The sequence below is a fragment of the Ailuropoda melanoleuca genome, chromosome 2 (assembly GCF_002007445.2).
Source record: "Ailuropoda melanoleuca isolate Jingjing chromosome 2, ASM200744v2, whole genome shotgun sequence".
Classification (NCBI taxonomy): domain Eukaryota; kingdom Metazoa; phylum Chordata; class Mammalia; order Carnivora; family Ursidae; genus Ailuropoda; species Ailuropoda melanoleuca.
In genome coordinates, this window is record NC_048219.1 from 2,423,979 (window position 1) to 2,444,180 (window position 20,202).

A 20,202-nucleotide genomic window follows, 5' to 3' on the forward strand; every position below is an offset into this window, starting at 1 on the left:
GGGCTGCTTCCAGGTGTCAGAGGCAGCCTGGGAGATGTAGTTTGGCTGCACAAGTATTTAAAGCCTGGGGCATGTTCACGGTTTTTTTGGAAGACTGCTATTTTTATTTTGTTAATAAATCAAAGCCATCCTAGGAAATGTGTGTTGGTCACATGCCACTCCACACCACTTAGAGCTGACTGGACGTCCTAGACTGGCAACTTCCTAGCTGTGTAGCCCTGGGCAAATGGCTTGACAACTCTGAGCCTCTGTTTTCCAATCTGTAAAACAGGAATAAAAATGACCACTTTACAAGACTGCTATGAAGATTTAACAGGACAACCTGTTACCTCCTCCCTTTCCTCCCCTTCCACCCCCTGCCCCATCCAATAGCTCACAGGCCCAGAGAGTGAGCTCTCCAGAAACTCCTGCAAAAGAATAATTTCTTCTATGTGCCCGCCCCCCCGCCCCTGCCCGCCGCCAGCAAGGTAAGGCTCAAGTGAAACCTGCCTGGGAAGCCTTCCAACAGATTCCTGGGTCCCGTGCTGCCAGGGCTGGGAGGGATCACCTAGCCCAAAGCCTTTGCTTATCAGAAGGGGAAGCCAAAAAAAGACTCAGAAGGGAAGGAAGGACGTCCAAGAAGAGAAATCCTAGCAAGTTGATGGCACAGGCAGACCCAGGACCCAGGTCTCTGGCTCCTTACACAGGGCTCTTCTCCTTCCATCATGTCACCTCCTTCCCCCCCTTTCCCCGGCTGGGGTGTGGGGCTCCACAGAGGAGGACTCCGGGAGGGTGGCATTAGGCTGGGTCTTTGCCAGGGGCTGATCAGGGCCTGAGACCCCCATCTCAACCCCTGGGACTAACAGCTGGTCCCTCCAGCCGGTCCTAAGCCCCAGTCAGACCAAGGCCGAGGAAAGGGCAGGAAGGGCTGGCAAGCCAAGGGTGCATGTCCTTGGCAGGGAGAACTCAATCTCCCAGGGACTCGGGTTACCGGAAATGGTAAATCTCCCACTGGCCTGCCACCTCGGGCCAGGAATGTCTGCTGCCTGCAGGAACATCCTGTCCACTTACCCCCAGACAGCCAAGGGGCAGCCCAGGACCTGGGCCTACCCTACCCCTGGGGTGTCCAGTTGACCTCTGGGGCTCCCCAGTCAAAGGGTACCTGTCATTCTGGGGCAGTGGGAATGGTTGTAATTGACCATGGGAGAAGAGAGGGCTGCAAGGGGCACCCCAAAAAGATTGAGAACCACCCTTAAATCTGATCCCTTCATTCCTGTCAAATGCAGATTCTGAACTCCCAATCCAGGTGAAAGTTCCAATCTTGTTAACCCGACCCAGGAAGTGGTGCAGTGGAAGCTCTGGGCAGGACTAACCCGGTTGGAAGCCCGGCTCTGCCACCTTCCAGCCGGCTAGCTTTGGGCAAGTCCCCGCAGCACCTCCTGCCACTCATCTCTGACGAGGGACAAAGCTGTGACGGGGACCCTGTGAAATCCTCGGAGCTGAGAGCGACTTGCTGAGTACAGGGCCTGGCACAGAGCCATGGCCCGATTAACGGCAGCGATCAGAAGGACCGGGAAGAGAAGGGGAGAGAACCAGTAACTGTCACGTGCGCAGGTATTAGGCGCCGCACATGGTTTCTGCCCTCCCAGAGCCGACATTCGATTTGAGAGCCAACGGGACCATAAGCTAATATTTGTCAAATGGCGAGAGTGCTATGAAGAAAAAGACAGCAGGGTGAGGGGACAGGGACTGCGGTGGTAAGGCCTATTGTTTTACACAGGCTGGTTAGGGAAGGGGATGGCGATGTGACAGAAGCTAGGGCGCAGGGAAAGGGCACTCAGGGGACAGGGAATAGTGGCTGTACAGGCCCCAAGGCGGGAGTATCCTTAGAATGTCCTGAAAACAGCCAGGAGGCCAGTTACCTAACCCTCACCACTGCCCTGAGAATGAGGTATAATTATTATCCCCATTCCCCGGATGAGGCCCAGGAGGCTCAGAGAGGCTTGCCCAAGGTCACGGAAAAAGTGACAGGGCCAGGATTCCAACCTGCTTTCTCACAAGCTATCCAGGGGCTACTGTCCCCAGAGCTCCCACAGGGAGGGGCAGGATGGGGAAAAGCACCTAAGCTGTCCGAGTCCGAGTTCCGCCTCCTGCAGACAGGCTGTGTGATGTCAGGTGTCATGCCGCCTTGCTGGGCCTCAGTGGCCTCAGCACTCGTGGACCTGAGAGGCCTGCTTGTCCACCTCCCAGCTGATGAGGGAGGGGGCTGACGGGACAGGGAGGACAGAATACGATGCTCAGAGGCGATCCTGAGCTTCTCCGGCATCTCAGACCCAATGCTCCTCCCCAGACGGGTGTCAATGCCACGCGTGGAGACCCTACCAATCTGAACCACCCAGGGTGACCTCCTGCCTGGCCCCCAAGAGTGTCCGCCCTGCCTATGCCTGCCTGGGCCTTGTCCCCACTCAGTGCCCATGACCCAGCCACCGCTGGCAATCTGTCCTGCGCTCCAGCTCCATACATGCCCCTCATCCCCAGGACCCAGCCCAGGAACAGCTCCTGGTGTCCTGACCAGGCGGAGGCCCATGATCAGCCTTTGTAACCAGGGGTGCCAAATTAGGCCAGCCCTCGAGGGCACTGGGCCAGACCCTGAGGCCCGGCCAAGTGCAAACAACATGCTTGGTGCCCAGATACGAGAGTGTTAGAGCGGGCAGGCTGCCCACTGCCCCCGTCACAACAAACCATCATCTCCGTCCTGCCGAGAGGGGCCCAGGCACCTCCGCTGGGAGCAGGGGACTGCCAGGGGAGGCCTCCTCCCCCACCTCCATGCCCTAGGAATGGGCAGTGGGAATCTCAGAGGCTGGACATGGAGATTCCAGATGCCAGCAGCTGACCAGGCAGATCTGCGGAGACAGCTGAGGGGAGTGGGTGGGAAATTAAGGGGGAAGGGGGGCCTTTTTAACATGATGGGTCATGATGGGTAGAGTCACAGGAGGGAGAGGGAGAGCTCCCCAGGGGCTGAGGAGAAAGTAGGGAAGGCACAGAGGGACAATCCTGTCCGCCTCTGTCAAGGCTCAGAGGTCTCTCTGGCCTCCACAACCTGGGGAGTTCCAAGCTGGGACAGGGAACCAGCAACCATGACAACAGCCACCCCTTACTGAGCGCGCAAGGCCACCCAATAGAACTTTCTGCAGTGATGGAAATGTTCTGTTTACCCCGTCCAGTAAGGTAGCTACTAGCCACCGGTGGCTACTGAGCACATGAGATGTGGCTGAGGCAATGGAGAAACTAAATTTTTATTCAAAACTTTAAATTTTATTTTATTTAATTAAATCTTTAACTTATTAGTCACATGTGTCTAAAGCCATCATGGTGGACAGCGCAGATTACACCATCACTGATCCTTCAAAGCAAGCCTGGAGGTAGAGCTGTCTCCACCCTACAAAGGAGGAAACTGAGGCTTGCCCAAGGCCACACAGCTGGTAAGCCACAGAGGGGAAATCAGAACCCAGGCCCGGCCCTTTCACTGTGCTCCCCACCCAGGGTTATTGTCAATGCTGGAAAAGACTCACGGAAATTGTACATGTGTGGGCGATAAGGCTTCCCAGTTAATCAGGACGTCAAGTCTCTTGCTTTTGGCCCGAATTCTGTCAGCTATGCCCGTTATCACACATTGACCAGGAGCTCAGACAGGCCATTTGTAAAAGTCTTTGATTTCTTGACATGAAGAAAAGAAAAAACGATGATGGAATAATTCCGGCTGGTTGAGGAGCCAGTGTTCGAGAAAACTGGAAATCTTCAATGACAAGAAAGCTGGACTTGGCCTTCCCAGCCTTATCACCACAGACCTCACGCGGCCCCTGGCCCCTGAATGCCACTCCCTCTTACAGGGCACATTTCCTGCCTCCAGGCCCTCATGAAGGTTGTTCCTTCCTCCTAGAATGCTAGTCCTATGCCTCCCAATCTAATCTACTCATCCGTCCTTCAAGTCCTGGCTAAATGACCGCCTCCTCTCTGAAGTCTTCCAGGATCCCCCCCGCAAAGACATCTTTCTCCCCCACACATCCAGAGAACTTAATTTCTACCTTTTATAGGACTAGAGATTTGGTCTTAATTACAGTCACTTGAGTAAATGTCTCTACTCTCCTGCTGGAAGTAAAGCTCCTTGGGGACAAACACCAGGATGGGTTTTCTCACGTTTTGCACATATTTTAACCTTCAGATACATCCCAAGGCTGAGCAGCAACTAGCGGCTAATAAATAAACATGTGCCAAAGGGAGCTGACATAACAGTGGCTTAGGAGTTTGGGGACTCCATTTCTTATGGCTCTGCTCTCATCTCCTGTGATCCCAACAGGCGAGTCCCCTTCTTACTCTGGACCTCAACTGACACATGTGTAAAATGGAAGGCAGTAATAGTACCACTTTGTTGGGAGATTATTTGTACTTATTCTAGGTATTTAACACACACTGTGTGCCCGGCACGTGACAGATATTATCTTCATAACAGCCCCATGAGATAGGTGTTATTATCACTATCCCTATTTTATAGAAGAGGAAGAAACAGGCGGTGGAGTTTAATAGATAAAAAAGATAATGCAAGTGTGTGGCATGTGGTAAGTGGTAAATAAATAGCAGTAACGTTTTTATTTCTGGATAATAAACAGTCTACAGAATTGGGGGAAATTTAGGATACTTCCCCAGGGCTGGGCCCATAGTAAGTGAACCTCAAAATATTTGCTGTTAGATGAACTCAGTCTCAGATGAACCCTGGGCGGCCCCTGCTGTGCTCCGCCGAGCTGTCGGGCCGTGGCCACTCTCTGTACTCCAGGGCACATGGGTAGATTGATAGAGAACCCCTTTCCTGCCCCTATCTTTCTACAAGGACGGGAAGTACGGAATGACTTTGGAATGACTTCTGTCTAGCTGTGCTGACCCCAGTGGTGCATGGAGATAAGAGAGTGATTAAATCTCAAATGCAGGAGATTCTCTTGACTTTCTCAGTCTAGCCATCCCTCTCCCCAGCCCTAGCCCAGTCCAAAAGAGGGGAAGAAGGGGCAGATTTGGGAAAGAGAACGAACATGGATGGAGCTCCTATGCTGGCCATCTCTCCATGCCTCCGTTTTCACAACAGATGACAGTAATTCCCACATCACAGGGGAGGTTTTCAAGATCAAATGAGACCAGCTTCGCTCTGCACGGGAATCTCCTAGGGGATCTCTTGGGAATCCTGTTAGCACACCCGCGCTGCCTCAGTGGGTTTGGGTGAGGCCCCAGCGGCTGGTGCATGGACCATCCTTGGAGTCATAAGACCACCTGGCATAGGTTATAGTAAAAGTTAGCTCTGCTTTTTCTTCTAGAGATTTAATCCTTAAGAAACATCTCCAGGGGGTTGGAGCCATTTTCACCACTGATAATACTGAGGTTCACTGAGGTTGAATGACTTGCCCAAGCACAGAAGGCTAGCAGGAGGCAGAAGCAGGATTCGAGGCCAAGTCTGCGGCTCCAGCCTCCCCATGCATCACGCCATCCCCAGGCCCCACCCGCCTGGAGCCACAGCCAGAGGCACAGAGCTGAGGACACAGCCGCCCTGCCCCTCCGCCACATCGCCAGCCCCTGCTGGGCCAGCCAGGCCTCCGGGCAGGGGCCCAGGCTCCCCCAAAACGAGGCCCTGGGCCATCACCTCCACTCCCCCAGCGGCCTCCCCCTTCCATCGCCTTATAAAGTGACCAGAGCAGCTCTTCTCCAAGTTGCAGTTAATTTTATATGGAGCGAACCCACTGTCCTCTCTCACTGCGGCCTCGGCCCCACGGCTTCACACATTCCTTCTGGAGCAGCATTACCTAATTTAACCATAGCCCCTGCTCTCCGGGGCTCTCAAAATAGCAGCTGCCAGTGGGGAGAATATGCCCTAATGTTATCAAAATACACAATTCTCCCTCCTCCCCCACTTAGCCTGTACCAACCTTAGGACCCAGCCCCGGGCAGGGGGGAGCTGCTGGGGGGGGTCACTGAGGGGTTCTGGGGGAGACCCAGAGAGCCTGCCAAAGCCCTGTTCTCTCCAGCCAGCCAGCCAGCCTTCTCATACATGCTCTCTTCAAACATGTTCCTGGGATCTCCCCGTGCCCCGCCTCCTCCCAAATCCCCCAGCCGTGGGCCCAACACCCATGGGCCACCGCCGCCCTGGTTCTACCCAAGACTAGGATTCAACTTTCACTTTCTCCTAATAACAAAAGCTCTAACAGTAATAATTTCTTCCATTTCCCGGGTATTAATTACGAGCTACATACTCTCCACACCTTGGCCTGCTGACACCTGCAAAGTAGGGATTAGTATTCTCTTATTTCGGATGAGGAAATGGGTGCTCAGAGAGGTAAAGTGACTTGCCCAGGGTCACACAGCCTGAAGTGCCAGAGTGGGGGTGAGAAGCCAAGCCCAGCTGCCCCAAAGCCCTAACCTTCACACCCCGTTCCTGCTGGGACTCCCTGGCAGGGTCTGAACCTGGGTGAGGAGGAGCACAGGGGTTCTGCTGTGCCGGGGGGGAGGGGGCCTTGCTCACCTGGTGTATGTTTGTAGGGTCTGCTCACATGGCTGGCACCAAACCACAGGGGCCTGTTACACCTAGCTCACATTTCACCAAGATCCTATGGGCCCTAAGTCTGTCTCCAGAGCCCCAGGGGCACAGGCTGGCCTGTCAATCTATGACTCCAAGACCCTACTCCCTGTTCCCCCCCTCCCTGCCCACGTGCCTCAGAGCTGGGCTGCCACATTAAAGCAGGGAACACCCAAGCCGCTTGCTAACATACCTTGGGTGCAACCAGTGGTTAAGGAGTTGCGAGGGCGGGCCTCCCTGTCCCCTGCTGTCCAGAATAATCATTAACTGTAGCAGAGCCAAGGCAGAGAGCTGAGGCAGGAGCCCTGGCGGCGGCTGGGGTGCTGAGGGGCCTGGTACTCGGGGGGTGGCTTAGACCACCTGGCTTACTCGGGCTGGCCGGACAGCTTAACCTGGTATTTACCAGGGCAGTTGGCCAGGCCGGTGTCTTGGGGGCATTTACGAGAGCCCAAGCCCCCTCTTCCCTCACAACCTGTCGTGCCGCGCTCCCCTCTCAACACTGCGAAGACCTCTAAGTGAAGCTTGCTGGACAGACGGATGGACCCTGGGGCCTTCTCAAAGGGTGAGGGAGGAGGGGACAGAACAAAATGGAGCCTTCAAGTTTACCTAGGACCCAGTACCGGAGGCAATCTTCAAAGGGGGAAAAAGAAATCACAAAATAATCATTCCTGTTATTTGTCAACTGCCTCTTCTGGCTGTAGGAGATGTATATGGTCTCTAATCTTCCCCAAAATCCCACCAAGAAAGTGTCACCATTCACAGCTGACAGATGAGGTTCAGAGAGGTTAAGCCAATAGCCCAGCATCACAGAGCAGTAAGTGATGGAGCTAAGACAAGACTCAGGGCTGTGCCTCCTACCCATGACACTCTCCCAAAGTATAACCTGCGGAGTTAAATGGAGCAGAAATAACGGATGGGGGGCTCAGAGGTCACTGAAAGAGCCCCCGGGGTCCTGGCCAGAAACTCCAAGGGTGAGAGAGCCGTAGGGGTGGGGATAGTAGGGAGGGCACCCCCCCCCAATCTGGATATACCAAGTAAAGGTGGTCCCTGGGGCTTCCAGCACCTGTCAGGGCAAGAGCTGAGCCTTCTGGAACAAGGGGGGTGGGACCTCTTTTGGAGTGCCCAAGGGAGGAGGGTGGGACCCGCAACCCCCTCCCCCAGGAGTTCTCCATCCTCCTCCTCCATGGACAGAATTCCCTTCAGTTGCTCAGGTGAAACCAAGGTGAGGCCTGGGCAGGCTGAAAGCTTTGATCTTATCATACATTCCAGCCCCAGCCATTTCTTCCCGGCTCCCCACCTCCCCCAACCCAGGAGGTGGAAATCCAGGCTGACTTAACCCTTTCCTCCACTTCCCGAAATCAAATCCAGGCCAGAGCTGGTGTCTGCCTCCTTTCCCCTCCCCCAGAGGAGTGGGGAGAGAAGAAAGAGGGTGAAGGTGGAAAACAGGAGCTTCGGGCCCACCCTCGTCTCATTCAACTCAACGTCACAGAGCCCTACACCTGAACTCCGCGCGCGGCTTCCATTTCTCCTAAATTAAAATAATCAGGCTCAGCATAAATAGCCCCGGTGATTTTGCACACCCATGAGCTCATCTGAGACTCCCAACAAAACCGGCCAGCTCTCTTCTCCAGCCCTGTGGGTCTTCTCTCCTGCCCTAGCCCAGGGGGGCCGTGTCCCCAGGTCCCCTCCTCCCACAAGGGGAACAGACTATGAAGTAGTTACTAAAAAATGGGGCCTTAGACGAGTCACAGAGACTCCAGATTATCTCCCAGAGGCCGCAGGGCCCTGAAAACCTGCTCTTACACACCTGGTCCCCTGCCCCCACACCTTGTAGGGACTAGTCTACCACCCAGCTGGCCTCCCTATCAGACTGGAAAGCTCCATCAACCCCCTGCTGGTTTACACCTAACACAGCGCCTGGACTAGGGCTTCATGAATGAAGGGTCCCATTTTGCCTCTGGGGTAAATGAAGCTCAGAGAAGTCAGACGACTTGTCCTGGATCACACAGGCAGGGCCAGGAGGAGTACTGGAAACTCGTGACCCTAAACACTGACAGCACCCCAGCTGTCAGCTCAACCGCAGGTCCCGGAGGGGCACAGAGGGAGACCCATGTGGGCACACGGCAGCGGGAGGGCTCCCAGGTGCGCAGGGGAGGAGAGGTTAGGTGTAAGGAAGCAGGCAGCCACGTCGTCCATCTGGGTCCCTCGGGGCCTGGCACCTGGGGGCTGGTAGCGTCAGTGAAAGAAGACATGGGACTGGTCACGTGGTAGGCTCCAAAGAATGGAGTACCACCATTCCCTGAGGGGAACCAGCAGTTTTCTCCAAGAACTCAACGTTCCCCTTCGTCTGGGTTGGCAGAGAGCCAAAGAGAAAGACAGGAGTCCATTTTGTGGGTAGAAAAATCAAGGCCCAGGAAAGAGGGTCAGTCGTTAGCTGGCAACTAAGTGGCAGCCCAGAGCCTTGACCTCCTGCCTCCTGGTCTGGCTAGGTAGAGGGTGGGGGACCGGGATGGATGTCACCTCAGCTATCTTGGTGGCTTCCTCTCATTCTTTTCCTCGTGTTAACGACTCCAGCAGCAGGCCTGGGCCTTCCTGCCCACACACTGGACAACAATGTGAATCTAGGGACAATGGGGACAGATGACTTCTGGCCCCCTGCCCTGGTTGCCTTCCTCCTCCACCAGCCAAATCCTCTATGCTCTTTAGACCCCGCTGCCCCCACAAAGTCCTTCAGGTACCTCGTGCCAGGTCCAGCTTTTCCTTCCCTGACAATCTGCTCCTGTCTGCACCTGGAGGCGCACTGGGTGCTTCTGGTTCATGGGTCATGCCTCTGCAAGACCCGGAGATCCTGGAGAGAAGGGACCCTCCCTCTCATTTCTCCCCAAAGACCGACAGATGTGGATTCAGCTTCCACCTTCCTCTGCACCTGGCTGTGTGATCTTGGGCAAGTCATGGCTCCCCACTGAGCTGCTTCTCATGGGAAATGGAGGTATGATCCTAACTACAGGGGAGAGGTGACAAAGCAGATAAAACACCTAGTGTGATGTCTAGCACACAGTAGGTCCTCAGGCAATGAATGAATGAATAAATTAATGAATGAATGAATGAATGGGTGGAAAATTCCTGACTCTTCCACTGCACAGGGATGCTCAAACGACACAATTTGGGACTTATACGTAGATTATACCTCCCAGCTGGGCCGTGTGATTCTGTGCCTTGTATCTCACCCAGGTTCCCGGGATGGAGGTGGGCGTGCAACTGGCTCCAAGCAGGCCCCATTCGGCAAAAATTCACTGACTCCAAATGGCAAAACCCACAGGTCCCACAAGGAGCTTCAGACCTGACTGAGAAGGATCCAGGCTCCCAGGGGTCTCAATCCCAGGGAAAGCCAAATCCGTCTCCCGGGGGAATGTTATCACTAAGTTGGGATGGAGGCCAAGGGGCAAAAGGCACCCAAGCCTGCGAAGTAGGAACGAGATAAGCCCACATGGCAGATATGCAGTCTGCTGTACCCCCTGCCAAGGCCAGCCCAGTCAGCCTCCTCCGTGCAGCCTGTCCCGACTATGCCAGCCCTCCCTGACTGCCCTCTCTCTCCACCCAACGGCCTGGACCACCAGAGGGAGGGATGACAACTTTGGAGGCAGACAACCCAGGCCCCACTCCCACCTGTACCGCATACGTGATGGATGAATTGGGCCAGCCATGCCCCTCCTGTGCCTCAGTTTCCCCCTCTGCAAAATGGAGATAATAATGCCAACCTGGAGATTTCTGGGAGGATTCTATGCAATAATGCCTGCTGGGAGAGAGCCCCGTGTGGGGCTTGGCGCAAGATAAGGTGGCGGTTTTTAATTGACAGAAGATGTGAGTGCTCCCTGAGCACTGGCTGATGATCTAGGTGACTGGGGTCATTGGGGAGGAGACCCTGGAGGTCCCAGGGCAGAGAAGACACTGGTCTGCCCTGAGGAAACTCCGAGGTCTCTGTTCTTCTGGACCAAGGGTCACAGGAAGGCAAACAGCAGGAGAAGGGGAAGAGCCCGTGAAGTGACAGAGGCCACTGGGGCCAGGATTTATGAAGCCAGAATTTCAATCCATCCAGCCCAGCAAGGCATCCAAGAAGAGGCATGATCCCAGTTCCCAACTATTTGAAAACTGGAACCACCAAACAAGGAGAGGGGATGAGTCAGCTGGGGTGAGGAGGGGAGGCCAGAAGCAGCAGAAGGTGGGGGCCAGAGCTGGCTCCTTGGGGGTGAGCAGGGGGAGGCGGGGAAGGGAGAGGTGAGGTCAGGGACCTGGAGGTGGGCTGGGAAGGGGCCAGAGGCAGCTGGGAATTCCCAGCCCCATGCCAGGAGACCATCTGTGAGGTCACCCAAGGCCACCTCTGAAGTCCTCCCCCTGCCAAACCCCAGGCTGCCTCCCCCTCCCCACAGACGGGAACTGGGGGAAAGATGGGGAAAGATGCCAGATGCGAAAAAATGAAACACCTGGTCACAGCACACCCTTGTAGGGAAGGGGCAGGTCTCTACCTAGCAGCCCACGCCCAAGGCACAGGGTGGAGGGACGGGTCACCACGCACTCGTGTGTCTTTTTCCCTTTGTCCTGCTGCTTCTCTGCGAGCCCACAGGGGTCAGAGTAAGGGCTGTGCAGCCCCACCAACCCTGGCAAGTGACCTGCTACAGGCTCCCTCGGGACCTCCCTGGGCAAGGTCTTATCTCCTCCAGTGTGGGCCTGAAGGAGGACAGGCTGGGATAGGGTCCCAGGAAGCCCCCCTCACCATTCCCGTTAAGCTGCACGAACATCCTTTCTGCACCCGTGGGAGTTACTTGGCCACTCCTCGTGTTGCTCTGAGCCCACCGACTGCACACATCTGGGAAGGGGACAATGCGTCCACAGGCTCAAGCCTTTCCCAGGCCACACCCTGGGGTGTGCCCCCCTCCTGCTCCCCCACCAGGAAGGAGCAATCAGGGTGGAAGGGTGGACTCTGTCCTGCAGCTGTGGCCGCAGTGGGGGGAGGGGGGCAGTGGCGGATCAGATGCAATTACATCCAAGTCTCTTGGACCGCGAGAGGAGAGAAGCAATGGCCTTCGCCTGCTCGGTCATTCATTCCACAAGCCCCACGCATGGGTCCTGGGTCAGTAGCTGGCAGCAGTTTTGATCAGGAGAGGGTGTGCCGTGCTGGGCCCTCGGAACCCTTAGTCAAATACCAGGAGGAACGATACTCAGAGGACAGCCACCATTTGTCAAACACCTATGACACTGCACACACTGAGCCAGGTACATCTGCAGGGTCTCATGCCTACCCGGGAAGTAGGCTTCCGGATCCCTATATCTGACCTGAGGCTCAGAGAGACAAAGCAACTTGCCCAAGGTCACACAGCCATTTGGGGCTGAGCTAAGACTTGAAGGCAGGGCCCTTTGAGCTCACACTTTCCTTCGATCACCGTGCCTGGGGAAAGGGGCTCCAAGTCCAGTGAGGAAACAGACAAGGGGAAGACAGCAGTGTGGGTGCCCCAGCTTCTGCCACATTCTCCAGGTCTCTGCAGAGAGCAGCGGCTGGGAAGGACAGCTCCCCTGTGCCCAGGGGCCAAAGCAGCCCCTTCTCAATCCTCAGCAAGGAGCCCAGGCCTTCTAGGCCTGCTGGCTTCTCCCAAGGCCATTAATGGATTCACTCTATAAATGTTCACCTACTGTTGCCTAGCACCAGGTAAACTGCAATGAACAAATTCTGAGTCTGTGTCCTCATGGAGCTTCCCTGCTAGACTGGGGGAAGACAGGACCTTCTAAATAAACACAGAAATACCTAAGCGTGAGCTCAGGCTGTGGGCTTCTAAGGGGCCAGTGCCTGCGGTTGCTTAGGTGCACATTTGGCAAGACCCCCCTGCACCCACTCCACAGGCCCGTGTAGAGGCCCCAGCTTGGGCTGGGGGTCGGGGGGGGGGTGCTGACTGCCCTAGCTCTGAGTCGGTCCAATGCTGCCCCCATCCCTAGGCCTTCCCCTCCAAGACCTCCTGGAGTTTTCCCATCTTAATTAGTGTCTGCTCCATCCTTCCAGATGCTCATGCCACAGACTGTGGAGCCTTCCCTGACTCCTCTCTTTCTGTCCCACCCCATACCCGATCGATTCATCCGCAAGTTCCGTCAGCCCTAGCTTCCAAAATATCTTTAGGAATCAACTGCTTCTTCCCACTTCCATCGCCCTGGTATGAGTTCCCCTTGTCTCTGGCCTGGATCACGGCTTGCTTGCTTTTGCCCTTGACCCTTCACACCCTCTTCTCTGCACAGCACCCAGAGTGACTTCTCACTCAGAAGCAAATCCAAAGGTCTTCTCATGGCCAACGCTCAGCACATAGACCAGGCTCCCCCTCACTCACCCTGCTCCAAACACATGGGCCTCCTTGTTTTCCGCAGATATGCTGGACACCCCTGGGCCTTTGCACTAGCTGTGCCCTCTGCCTGGAATGCCCTGTCCCCAGGCATCTGTGGGCTTGTACTGTCACTTCCTTCAGATGCTTCTGTTCAAGCATCATCTTCTCAGAGGCTTTTCCTGACCGCCCCATCCCACCTCATCACTCTCTCCACCCTCTTCCCTGCTTTATCTTCCCTTGCGAGCACTTATCGCCATCTGACCTCCCATCTTCCCGCACTAGCTACAATGCAAGCAACGTGAGGGGAGGGAATTGGACTTTTTGTTCCCTGCTATGACCTCAGCACCTAAACAAGGTCAGGCACTTAGAATATACTCAATAAATACTTGCTGAATGAATTTTACGCCTAACGCCCACCTGTAGGGGACTTTAGTTTGTGGAATATTTAATCACGTCCATCATCGGTCCATTCATTCATTCGCCACACACCGTAGGCCTTTCTGCACCAGATACCCCCCACCTAAAATCCAGAGCAACAGAGAAACAGGGTGCCCTCCTCCGTGCCTCAGGGAAAGGGCTCTGGTAGGTAGCTAGAAGCTGTCCTAAGGACATCTCAGGGATGCTCTAACGTCCCTGCGACCCTGGCACAGGTGGGCGTGGGGAAAACAGGGGAGGGTGCGTTCTAAGGGCGGCTGACACTTGAAGGCCCCACATTCCCAGGCCTCAAAGAGGTGCCTTGTTCCCAGGGCTTTCGGGCTTTCGTGATGGTGCCCCTAGCCCAGCCACCCCCGGCAGCCACAAGCCACTCCCCTCTCAAGGCCACTATTGACAGGGACCCAACCCAACGCCAGCAGTGAGGCTGGCGGCCCGAGTTCCACACATTCTTCTAGGTTTCAGTCAGCCAGCTCTGGGTGCTGGGGCGGCCAGCAGGCCCCGGCTGGGCCCTGGGAGCAGAAAGGGGCAGCAGGGCCAAAGAGGCCAAGGCCTGGGTTGGGGCAACATTCCAGCAGGGCTAGGATCCTCAGCCCAACCTCCCTCTTCCTGGAAGAAGGGAGATGGGGGCAAGGCCAGGGTGGGCCCTGGGAGCAGGGGGGCACTGTGCTCGCCATATCCTGGGGAAGCTGATGGGGGATGGAGTCAAGTTCACCCATTCGTTCTCCAGCCTGACCCCTCACAGCTGGGATGGACTGGGCAGGGGGCCACGAGCCAGAGCTGAGAGCCCTCCCTATAGGTCCCAAGTGGTAGAGGGTCCAGAACCTACATGTCTGGCCTCCAAGTGGCCTCTGAATCACGGCTCTGTATCTCTCCACATCTTGGGCGGCCCCTCCCACTCCCCCTCCTGAGAGTGTCCCCACAAGGCCAAGCAGCCTTGAAGCCTCTGCAGACTCACCCTAAACCTTAAGCCCCCAGGGGACAACCAGGGGAACCCAGTGAGGGCTCCATGCACAGCGGCTAGCCTTTCTTCCCCCTCACTTCCCACACAGCATAGGGCCCGGCCTGGCCCCCTTGGGCCTGAAGGTCCTGGGATTAACTCAGCCGTTTATAGGATCTCAGGGAATATTTGATGAGGAAATAAACTAACAAACCAACAAATAAACAGGTGATCCTACAAATGGCCACCCTGGAGTTAGGCCTTTCTAGGCTCCCGCCAGGACAGGCATCCCCAGGAGACCCCATGGACAAGGCATGCCCGTCTTGAGTGCCCCTGTCCCCGAAGCCAGACCTAGATACCCCTTGTCTGAGGCAGCCTCTGTGCAACCTCAGACCTGAGTTCTTACTTTTATCAACATCACTGACAACAGTTTTATCAACATCAGCGCCAGCTACAAGCAAGTGGGATCCTAGGCAGAGTAGCGAGGAGAGCTTTGTCTGCCTTCAAAGCCTGGCTCACAGTACCTCCGAGGACATGTGTATGTGAGCCACTGGGCAAGTTATGTAACCTCTCTGTGCCTCAGTGTCCTCTGCTTAGAGAATGGGGACCACACCAGGAGCTATGGCTTAATGCATTCAACAGATCTATTGACTACTACCTGCCAGGCATTAAAGAGACAGCAGCAGGGAACACACACACATGGTCCTGCTCTCATGGAGCTTAAATTGGTGGGGGGGGGGGTGCGCAGGAGGAGAACGATAAATAAGTAAACAAATACCAGATAACAACAAGAAAAAAAATAAATAAAGCAGTCTAAGGGGACAGAGAATGTTGGACAGAGTAGTCAGGGACATAAAAGAAGGGAGGCAGAGGGTCACGTAGATATTTGAGGAACAAACGTTCTAGGTAGAAGCAACAGCAGATGCAAAGGCCCTGGGGTGGGAGTGTGTTTGGCATAGTCAAGAAACAAAGACCAGTGTAGCTGGAGTGAGTAAGCAAAGGGAAAGTTGGCAAGAGGAGAGATTTGAGAGGGAGCGGGGGAGGCTGGGTCCCAAAGGGCCTTGTGGGCTCTATTAGGTCAGGGGCTTGAGTCTGATTGTGAACAACAAGGGGAATGCAGGGAGGATCTGAGCAGGGGAAATGCCACGTGAGAATTTGTTGAGAAACTCTGTGCCTAGCAAACAGTGGGCACTCAATAAATGTGAACTGTCTATATTATTTTGTCATCATCTGGCCTGACACCCCAAGACCTCCCTTCCTACCACTCCAAGCCCTGAACCCAGGCACCTTCTGCCACCTTCCTTCCACCCCTCTCCCCAGCTGCGCCTCAGATCCACAGATCCCAACATGCCTGCGCTCAGCCTAAGAACAGGCCTGGGCCAAGCCAGGTGGGGGCCACTACTCCCCAGACATAGGGAGCTGGGCCTAGTGTATGGGGGGGGGTCCATCTCTGCCCCTTCCAGCCTCCACCTCCCTCTATGGCCTGTAGCCCTCCCTCCAAAGTCCCCAAGGCACACACTCACAAGCACACGCCCCCTCCCCCAAGCAGGTCTAGAGCAAGAGGGGCTGAGGGCTGGGGGGCAGGGGGTGGGTCGGCAGCGAGTTATGTCCAGGGGAGGGCTGAGGGAGCGCTGCCCCTGAGGGGAAGGGAGGCTCCTCCAGCTCCTCCATTTCCCGTCCGTCCACAGCCTCCCCGGTGAGGAAACCAGGCGAGGCAGGAAGCAGGTATATCTCAGCGACTTCCCTCCTCAGCCCTGAAAAACACCGTAATCATGGCAGCCCCCTCAAGATTCCTGTCTCCTGGCCCGGCTGGCCCCAAGAAAGGAAGGGCTAAGGCCCCAGCAGGAAGAAAAGGGATCAGCAGGCCAAGGCAGGCACTGAGTCACCCAGCCCCGGCCCCCACCCCCAGCAAGCCTCACCACCTCCTCTGAACTGAAATTACTCCCACACTTAATCACAGACCACTGCTTCCTCTGTCTCCTGCCCCCATTGAGGTCTTGAGCTCCCTAAGGACCACCTTACCTTCCTCTTGTGTCCTCTACTGGCTTGAGGATGTGAACCAAAGGGCAGAAAAGATAAAGGGCAGTGGGTGCGGAGGAGCCCAAGGCTTGCTGGAGCACTGGGCTAGAACCTGACATCACTGAAAACGTACAATAAACTTCTTACCCCATTTTACAGATGTGGAAACTGAGGCTCGGGAAGAAGAAACAGCCCCAGATCACAGGCTCAAAAAGGACAGAGCTGGGATTCAGACTTCTTGGGTCCAAACTCTTTCCAGCTCTCCATCATCAGCATGGGGTGGGACAGTGAAGGCCTCGGTGCGGTTGCTGAGGACACTCTATAATCCCACAGGATTGGAAGTGCCTATTTACCCATTTCAGTTCTGGGAAAGCGAAGACAGGGCCTGTTCTTGCTCACCCAGAAACCCCAGCCCCTAGCACAGTGCCAGATGCAGTGTGTACACAGTAGGTGCTTAGCAGTATCTGCCAGATGAATGAACCCCTGACTCCCACTGACTGTCATGGAATGCTGCTCAATGAAGATATGTTGAATGAACAAGTGAGCGAGATGATTGGCTGCAATCTGGAATTTCCATGGAAATTCCTCCTGCACACGGCAAATAACTCCATCCTCCTTCACACTCCGGCCAAGGGAGGACCCAGCACCCAGGAGCCCCTCAGCAGGGGGCAGAGCTGGGGGAGTTTCAGAAAAGGAAGACATCCCATGCGCTAGGTTGGTGCCTACTTTTGGAAAAATAAGATCAAGTTTGGGTCAAGACTGGGAAGCAACTGGATGGGCCCTGCTGGATGGGCCCTGCTGGACCTGCTGGGGTGAGAGGCTGGGAGAGAGGATTAAGGAACCTGTGCAAATGGGGAATTGGGGAGGAGAGGTTTCAGGTGGGCGGGGCAAGAGAGCTGAGGGGTCAGGTCTGGGCTGAGGGTTAAGGAGTGACTCAAGACTCAAGACGGCAGAGGTGAGACAGAGCCGGCCAGGCGAGGACAGGGATTGTCACTGGGTAAACACTGGCTTAGAGAAAAGTCCCTCTCTTGGCTCTGAGAAGGGGTGGGGGCGGCGGGCAGGGACAGAAACCACCTAGGACCACCTCAAAGAGGGTGGGGGCGGCTGTGTGGTTCACCAGGGCAGGCCCAGCTCCTCAGATGTGCCCCCACCCACATCTGCCACCAGCTGCCTGCTGACCCTGCCCCACCCTTCTCGAGTTCACTCAGGTCCTCAGAGCCTCTCCTGGTCAAGCATTCTTTTTCTCTGCATGGGCCCATCCAAGCTCAAAGCAGGGAAGTGGGCTGTAGTGGCAGGCTCCCCCAGCACCTGAGGACCCCAGAAGAGGATAGCTAGGAAACAGACCTAGGTCCAGTACCAGGCACTTCCACGCGCCTTCCATGCAGTCCTGCCAACCAGCTTCCAGCTATACACTTTGAGATTCTGCATTTTGAGTTCCCTTTGGGCTTGCCCAAGCTCACATAGCTACTCAGTGAGGAGCAGGGATGGCTTCAAGCTCCGGGCTGTAGGACTCCAGGGCCTGTGGGTGTTCCACACAAACCTCAGTTGTGTCCGGAATGGCTTTTTACTTGTGCCTGCCTGGTTACTAGCTCCCCAAAGGGCCGGACGGCCTGGTAAAGTTCCAGCGAGGATTGATAGGCTCCCCATCACCAGTGAGTGCCCCCTTTCCAAGTTGGCACAGAGAGGGGTGCCCTTGCCCGGCCAAGTTCCCGCCCTGCTCGAAGTTTCTCCGCCTGGTCCCCAGGAATGGCAGGCCGGGCCATGCCTAGCGCGACTGGAGACTCAGCAACGTGGCCGGGCGACCCACGGGCACTCGCGCGGGGCGGCCCCGCCCCCGGCCCCACGCAGGATTCCCTGGGCGCCTCTTGGGACAGCCCCAAGGCGGAGGGTGGCGCCGGCCTGTGCCGGCCCAGGGTCCCTGGCGGGCGCCCCCCATTCCGAGCCAGAGTCCCAGCCAAGTTTGGCTGGCTTAGCGAGCGGGGCCCGGGGCGCCCCCCCGCGCCCCCCGCCAGCCCCGCACACTCACCGCGAGCAGCCGCCCGTGCAGCAGCAGCACCAGCAGCAGCGCGCCCGCCGCCCGCTGTCCCATGGCCCGGCCGGCTCCGCTCGCTCTCTCGCTCGGCGCCCGCCCGCAGCCGCCCGCTCGCCAGCCTGAGGAGTCCTCGGGACCGCGNGCCGCGCAGCCAACTGGGCCTTTGTCTGGGCCCCCAGCCCCCTCGGCGCGGGCGGCGGCCCAGCTCGGCTCCCCGCCAAACCCGGCCTGGAGTGTGGGATGGGACGCGGCCCTGCGCGCGGGCCCCCGCCGCCCCTCCCCGCGCACGCGACCCCGGCAGGAACCCCACTTTCACACCGCGCGCCGTGACTCCTCACTCGGGCCGCGAGAGCTCCCCACGCTCTCTCACACGCAGCCTGTACACGCGCACCTAGGGACGCTCACCCACACGCACGCATGCACGCCACGCTGGCCTCCCCACCACCGTTCACACTTGGCGCTCACCTGCAACCGGCGCACACCCACAGACTTCACCCACTCAGACTCGATCAATCTTCAAAACTGTCACCCTGCAGGTGACACGGCGGACACGACTTTCACACACTCGGCCGCTCACGTTCCTATTCACGTTTTTACACAGACTCACACGTGTGAATCCCCAGACCCGAAGCGTCAGGACGTGTTTTCACACACAAATTCCGCACAGGCGCTCCCGGTTCACACACAGGCAGACGTAATTTGCTCACGCACATGTTGGCCTGTCTTTTTTACATTTTCTCCCGCACTAACCACAGCGCCTTACAGTGGGCACTAGAGGGTGAAAATGGCCCCTCTCGGGCACCACTTTCAGCGTAAACCACTCACAAACCGGCTTGGATTGACATAAATCACAGCCCGGGTGCCAGAGAAACACAGCTCACAGGCCCAGACCCTGACCCCGCCAAGGCCCCAGTCACAGATGCTTGGGTGGGAAATCCCAGTCCCTGATGAGCCACCTCGGACATAGACCCATGGACAGCACACTTGGCTGTGCCACTGGGCCTCCCCGCCTGAGCTCAGGTCTCCTTTCTGCCTGAAAATTTCCAGGGCAACCCAGGCTGATGGGTGGAGAGAAAACTGGCGTGTGTGTGCGTGTGTGCATGTAGCTTAGAGGAAAACCTTTTGAGTAATGATAGAGGGAGGAGAAAAAAAACCTGAAGTTTCCATTGTTTCCTGTGAGAGTTGCTAGGTTCCAGAGACTAAGGGCTGGGTTTGAGGCCAGGAGTGAGGTGAGCTGTGGACAGAAGGAAATGCCCAGCTCACTGGGCGGCACCAGGCCGGGCTCCGGAAGGCGTGTTCCCTGTGATAGGGGCCTGCAGGCTCCCGGGCACTCTGTGGCCTCCCATCCAGGCACCCGGGGGGAGTTGAGAGAATGCTGCCATCCTGACCCCCAGCCCAGACAGACGCTCCGTCCCCAAAAGATTGGGTTCTTTACCCTGTGGGACGTATTTCTGGGGGACCAGCTCAGTGCTGTAAGGGACAGAAACTACATCCACAGGGTTTGGCCAACTCCCCGGCCCCAACCCAGATGCCAGGCACAACACTGAATAAGGGCTATTACTGCTGCAAACAGGGAGATACGGGTAAACAGAAGAGGGACATCTGATCATGGCCCTGAGTGAACCCCTAATCTGGTGGAGGCAAGGGGCAGGATATAGTCCCGGTCCTCACGTTGTTCTCAGTCTGATGGAGAATCCTGCCTCTACCACCTCGCTGTGCTATCTTGAGCAAATCCGTCAACGCTTTGATGCCTCGTCTCATCATCTAGAAAATAGGAAAAGGAGAGGGGCGCCTGGGTGGCACAGCGGTTAAGCGTCTGCCTTTG

The 20,202-nt window shown here is 56.4% G+C and overlaps 1 protein-coding gene across 6 annotated transcripts in view; it reads right to left on the reverse strand.

Annotated features, from left to right (window-relative positions):
• Positions 1-18,520, reverse strand: part of HSPG2 (heparan sulfate proteoglycan 2) — a 96,720-nt gene extending 78,200 nt beyond the window's left edge. For all 6 annotated transcript variants that reach the window (XM_034646007.1, XM_034646001.1, XM_034645998.1 and 3 more), the window contains exon 1: positions 18,372-18,520. In XM_034646007.1, coding sequence (XP_034501898.1) covers positions 18,372-18,434 — 63 coding nt within the window. In that variant the 5' untranslated portion in view covers positions 18,435-18,520. The remainder of the gene's footprint in view (positions 1-18,371) is intronic.
• Positions 18,521-20,202: the final 1,682 nt, after the last annotated feature.